At 43.2% G+C, this 5,883-nt stretch overlaps 1 protein-coding gene across 1 annotated transcript; it reads left to right on the top strand.

Moving 5' to 3' along the window:
• Positions 1 to 310: 310 nt before the first annotated feature.
• LOC128888860 (uncharacterized) lies at positions 311 to 5,575 on the top strand. The gene is made up of 3 exons (XM_054146025.1): positions 311 to 760; positions 845 to 942; positions 5,195 to 5,575. The coding sequence occupies exons 1-3, from the start codon at positions 523 to 525 to the stop codon at positions 5,573 to 5,575; spliced, it is 717 nt and encodes a 238-aa protein (XP_054002000.1). The 5' UTR covers positions 311 to 522.
• Positions 5,576 to 5,883: the final 308 nt, after the last annotated feature.

Below are 5,883 nucleotides of genomic sequence, written 5' to 3'. Positions count from 1 at the left end.
TAAATGTTATAAAAAAATAATTTTTATTACTTATTTTGTATGCACAAAGTCTCAGATATGTCCCCTAATTGTAACAAATAAGAAAAAGTTGGTATAAATACATATGTATATGACTTCATTCAGAAAATATTTGTTCCGCTTTTTAGGGTCAAACACTCCACTGTGCATTCGCACGACCATCGTTTGATCATGGATCGACACCACTCGGAAAGCGTTCGTGCGCGCACAGGTTCTGCGCACACGCATAAACGGTACGTACTGATAGCGTTCATGCGCCGAGACCGTTCGTGCGTGGAAAAATGCTCTAGTCAGTACGAGGCTTCAGAAAGCATCAAGCATCAGCGTCGTGTGGTAGTGAAAAGTGAGTGAATCGAGCTGAAGAAAAGAAATCGTTGTATCGTATCGACGCTTCTGAAAAACAGTCGCACGTACAATTTACGGTGCCGGTAACAACTTTTCCGCAGTAACAAATATTAAGTCATTACTACAAATCTTTAGTGTAATCCAAATCCAGCACGAAAGATGGAGTGGAGTAATGAGATGGCACTCCAACTTATCGACGCATACAAAAAATACCCTCTGTTGTGGAATACAAAAGATCCGTACCACTTTTCTCGCAGCAAGAAGATGGACGCATGGGAATCGATAGGAGCAAGTTTCGGAATGCCGGCCGTCCATGTGAAACAAAAAATAAGCAGCCTGTTGGGATCCTTTCGTCGGGAGAAAGCAAAGGGTGCAAGTAGTATTCGTACGGGAAAAGGTATTTATATATTTCTATGTTCGATTATTAAATGTACATATTGTATACAATTGCAATTAATAGGAAATAATTTTTTATTGACAGCTCGCAAAGCCGTATACAACTCAAAGTGGTTCGCTTTCGAACGAATGAGCTTCCTGTTGGACAAGGACAAACCGCGGACAACAGTAGACACGAATAAGGTACGTAAAAAATCGTAACAGTTAATGAATTTTATGCATATTTATCTTGCCATTCTAAACGTCCATTAGTAATAAAGTACTTTAAAGTACTTTGTCGCGAATTTCTTGACCACGTAGTGGTAATCTCCGAGGAACACTTCTTATTGAAATTAGTGAAATTGGTTCTTTTCCTTGTCTTCAATTACCTTCGACGAATACTCCAATTTGTTCAGAGTCAAAAGTCCCTGCGGGTGTATACATATAATGAACATGAAATATTATTTCTCCTTAAAAAATTGTGAAAGTAAATACTGCCGAAGAAATCCGAAACACGTTTTCAATTACTCGTCGAGTTCTACTGACAAAAGAACACCGGTAACTGTTACACCCCGATTTTGATGAAACTTTATACACTTGTTCGTAGGACCTTCCTATGAATTACACCAGAGGTCGGAATTTTTTCCACGCGGCGGCCGTTTTTCGAGAGCTACGCCTACCAGCTTCCCCTTACCGCGCAAAGGGCCTAAAGCTGACCGAGGCGCAGGACCGTCGCATATCCCGAATAGTGCGGCGGGCCCATTTACTAGACGGGAAGTAATGAAGGAGCGGGCCCGCCGCACAATTCGGGACATGCGACGGTCCTGCGCCTCGGTCAGCTTGCCGGTCCTCCGTGCGGTAAGGGAAAGCTGGTAGGCGTGACTTGAAAATCGGCCACCGCATGGAAAAAATTCCGACCTCTAAATTACACCATCTTCAGTTCGTGCCACTTTTGCGTTTCAAGAAAGAAATTATATCTTTTGTCCGAACCGCCCCGTTTATTGCACCAGTATTAAAAAATTTGTGTTCTTTTATACTGAATCCAACTGTGCACAGAGTGTCCCAAAAATGTTGTAAAACCTTGAAAAGAATGGTTCGGGAGGTGATTTGAAACAACTTTTTCCTTAGCGAAAATGTTGTCCGAGGCTTCGTTGAGAAGATATTAACGGAAAACACTGACCAATCAGAGTGCGAGGATGCCGTTGGAGCGGCCGCGTCAAGGTCCTTCGATGCACGTCGAGTCACTTGTTCGCGTACGAGCGCGGCCGCTCAGCGCGTAGCCTTCGCTACCGCGACCGCTCCAACGGTATACGCGCGCTCTGATTGGTCAGTGTTTTCCGTTAATATCTCCTCAACGAAGCCTCGGACAACATTTTCGCTAAGGAAAAAGTTGTTTCAAATCACCTCCCGAACCACCCATTTCAAGGTGTTACAACATTTTTGGGACATCCTGTATATTACTTTATAACTACCATAATGGAAAATGATGTAATATTGTAAAATTGTCGCTCTAGTAGTCGATATTGAAACGAAATAAGTAACGTTTGTGATGAAATTCGTTAGTTTCGATACTTTAACGGATATTTACACACACTATATGCAGTGCCGGTTTTAACAATATTAGCACCCTGAGCAAGATTATTGTGGCGCCCATTCGGGGGTTAACATTTTTAAGAAAAAAAAGACAAGGTAATAATATCAAACGATGAATCCGTAGTTAGATTGTAAACATTGTTACACTATATAGCATGGAACAGACAATGAGAAAATATCGGTATACAATGTAGTGTTTGGAATTAGTTACACATTTCAGGCCGATTCTTGAGGCAACGCTTGCTGTATCTCCACTACCGGTCTAGCCGATCGTGCGCGCGACGCTGTATCTCAGGGGCGTTCTACGATAGATATGTCTCGTTCCATCCGCGCGATTAAAAATTTCCTTGCGCTGTCAGTATTTTTTATCGTCACAGATAATTAAAGTTACTAATATTATGTTTAGGTCTATAAACATCTTTTATATATACATATAGTAACAATAGTGTATCATATAATAATTGCAATTTTATCAATAGCTTTCCATATCACCCAAGAGGTATTATTGTTATACCATCCCTTGTATAATCAGCATCATCTAAGGCAAATACGACAATGTTGAATTGTGATTTATAATTGTAAAAATCGCTACCACTGTTGGCAGGTGCTTGCAATACCACATCCTTTCTATCTGTAGTGGCTAGCTGTAGACGTTTGAAAAGACATCGAACGTGCAAACGGCTAGCATGGTTTATGACACGAACCATAGCGAAACTGTTTTTGAGAAAGCCGTTATACCAAATAGAGTTTTTACAAAGCATGTTCGTAGCTAGAGTTTGCCAACGGCCTCGACGGTTAATCGCTAGTGTCATAAACTGACTTTCTTCAAGGGTCTTCGACGAGAAGTCAGGCGACCATTGGCTGGTCGTGTTACGGACCTAGGACCCTGGGAATATCCGCTGCGTTGCCACTTTCTCCAGCAAGCGCTACCCCCGTCAAATCGCAGCCCCGCTTCACGACAGCGTGCCACGGGCACACGAAGGGGGACGTCGGTAATTGGTCAACCCCACTTTTTAGGGGGTTGGTCAAAGACAACAACGAAGTAACTTTCGACACAGTATAGGTACAGTTCGTTGCTGGTTAGTTGGCTCGCGGAAGGTCGGCTCGTACGAACGACGCGAAAGTAATGGGCCTTACGCCTATCCAGCGTGAAAAATGGGGGAACCTGGGGAGATTTAGGAGGACCGAGCGTCCCTCTCTCTAGAGGACCGAGCGATCCTCTGCTTCGACCATATACAGGGTGTCCCAAAAATGTTGTAACGCCTTGAAAGGGGTGGTTCGGGAAGTGATTTGAAACAACTTTTTCCTTAGCGAAAATGTTGTCCGACGCTTCGTTGAAGAGATATTAACGGAAAACACTGACCAATCAGAGGGCGAATATGCCGATGGAGCGCTCGCGGTAGCGTATGAGCGCGGCCGCTTAGCGCGTAGTCTTCGCTACCACGGCCGCTCCACCAGCATCCTCACGCTCTGATTGGTCGGAGTTTATCGTTAATATCTCCTCAACGAAGCCTCCTACAACATTTTTGCTAAAGAAAAAGTTGTTTCAAGTCACTTCCCGAACTACCTCTTCCAAGGTGTTACAACATTTTTGGGACACCCTGTATACATGGACTGCTCAAACATACTCTTTATACACTGAGCAGAACGTAACCAAAATCTTGAGAGTGGTTGAGAGAGATTGAGACGTGACGCTAATGCAGATGTGCCGAATTCGAGAACTGTAGCAAAAATTCCATCTCGATGAGAGGCTAACTGCAGCTTCGACCAATGGTCGAAGAGTAGTTCGGCAACCGTCCAAAATTGCAATTCGCGCCTTTCCCCACTGCTATCGCCCATTGACTGTAGTGCTTGCGCACAACTGCTTTCTCGTAACTTTGGCATGGAAGATGTTGGTTACTGACTACACTATAGCTTGAGCAGTCCATGCATGTATGGTCATAGATCCTCTGTCCCCACCATACGTCTCTAGTTTGGGAGCCGCGAGCCAACTAACCAGCAATGAACTGTACAACCCGTAGCGTCACTCCGTGTCGGCACCTTTGATGTTGATGTCCGAGAACCGCCATGTTCCTGGTATGCACCGCGCGCATATTTAAACTGAGAGAAAAAGAAAGGCAATTGCAAACGGTATGTATAAAGTACTGAACATAAGTGCTGATTTCAAAGGTTAGCGAAATACTCAAAGGTATTCAATAAATAATATCACGCAGAGGAATTTCAACGAAATAGAATGAAACACAACACACCACACGTAACCACGCTGCCACAGTATGTTACTGTGATAAATTGAATCGACGTGTGACGCTGCGCGTGGTGTCGTATGGGTGTATGGCGGTATGGGAAGCACGTGGTGATTGATGGCCGCCTTCGGCTTCCTTCCCTGGATCTCCTTTAGATCCTTTAAGTAATTCGTCTCCGCCTAGTCCGCATACGTGTAGGCCGTGGTAGGTTAATAATCTGACTCCAGGAATGCGTTTTTAGGAAACACTTTATTTTTTATCACAATCTTGGTAGACAGAATGTCGAACGATTGTCCCCTCTGTTGCGTAGTAGGAACGCGTATTGCCGAGTACACCTCGTAGCGGTGAGGGTCCAGCGCGCGCTTGCGCATCACTCTTTATGCGCAAGAAGGTGAAGGCCAGGCCGGCGTCTACAGTCGGTTACTATTAGTACCATCTAGTGTACAATATAGGAAACAGCATCGTCGCCATGTTCTTGGTATGCAGATTTGCATGGAATGTGGAAAATTCCATGTTTTCAAATTTTTGCGATGTTTCCGGTCGATCATTTGACGTTGATGGCATCTGAAAAAATAGAAATAAAAATAAATGGTTATTAAAAGTAATGTAACAAATTGCAGGTGAAGGAAAACTACGACGAAAAAAGCAGCACACAACAGCCGTTACCAGACGTGGATCCGCTCACCAATTCAGCCAGCATTATGGAATCGGATAGCTCCTCCAACCAATCTCCAACGACTCCAGTTCCTCCGAAGCGTCGTTGGCGAGTTTCCGAGAGGAAGGATGATGGCAGATTGGAGAAGGCATTTCAAATTTTAAACACATCACTCCCGTGGGAGCAGCCGGACGAATGCGACACATACGGTAAACATGTGGCAAACAAATTGCGGAGTTACAGCAATCGCACACGTGTTCGAGTGGAGCACGCGATTAATAACATTTTGTTCGAGGCGGATATGGGAAACTATGAGGCTGCGAATAAATCACGAATTAGCAGCTAACCACGCATCTTTCTTTTGTGCGGACGCGTGGTTAGTTGAAAATTTATACTTTTATTATAAATATTGTTATTTTACTGATTGTAAATATTGTATATACAGTTTTTTATTTTATATTCAATAAACGAAGCCCCCGTTTGTATAGAATCAATTAATAAATGAATATTTTTAAATATGCATACTTTGTATGTTCTTTCAAAACTTCAATAACATAATACAAGGAATAAGAAAGGATATTTCGAAATTCAACCCCTAAAGGGGTAAAAAGGGGTTGCAATGTTTATATAAGGAATATTTTAGTTGTGGTCGGA

This window comes from Hylaeus anthracinus, unplaced genomic scaffold (assembly GCF_026225885.1).
Source record: "Hylaeus anthracinus isolate JK02 unplaced genomic scaffold, UHH_iyHylAnth1.0_haploid 11994, whole genome shotgun sequence".
NCBI classification, from domain to species: Eukaryota; Metazoa; Arthropoda; class Insecta; order Hymenoptera; family Colletidae; genus Hylaeus; species Hylaeus anthracinus.
The sequence above is the reverse complement of the archived record's forward strand: the minus strand, read 5'-3'. Positions and strand labels throughout refer to the sequence as shown.

Coding starts and splice junctions, on each gene's coding strand:
- LOC128888860 (XM_054146025.1), top strand. CDS start 523: ATGGAGTGGAGTAATGAGATGGCACTCCAACTTATCGACGCATACAAA. Junction 761..844: donor TAGTATTCGTACGGGAAAAG/GTATTTATATAT, acceptor TTTTATTGACAG/CTCGCAAAGCCGTATACAAC. Junction 943..5,194: donor CAACAGTAGACACGAATAAG/GTACGTAAAAAA, acceptor AACAAATTGCAG/GTGAAGGAAAACTACGACGA.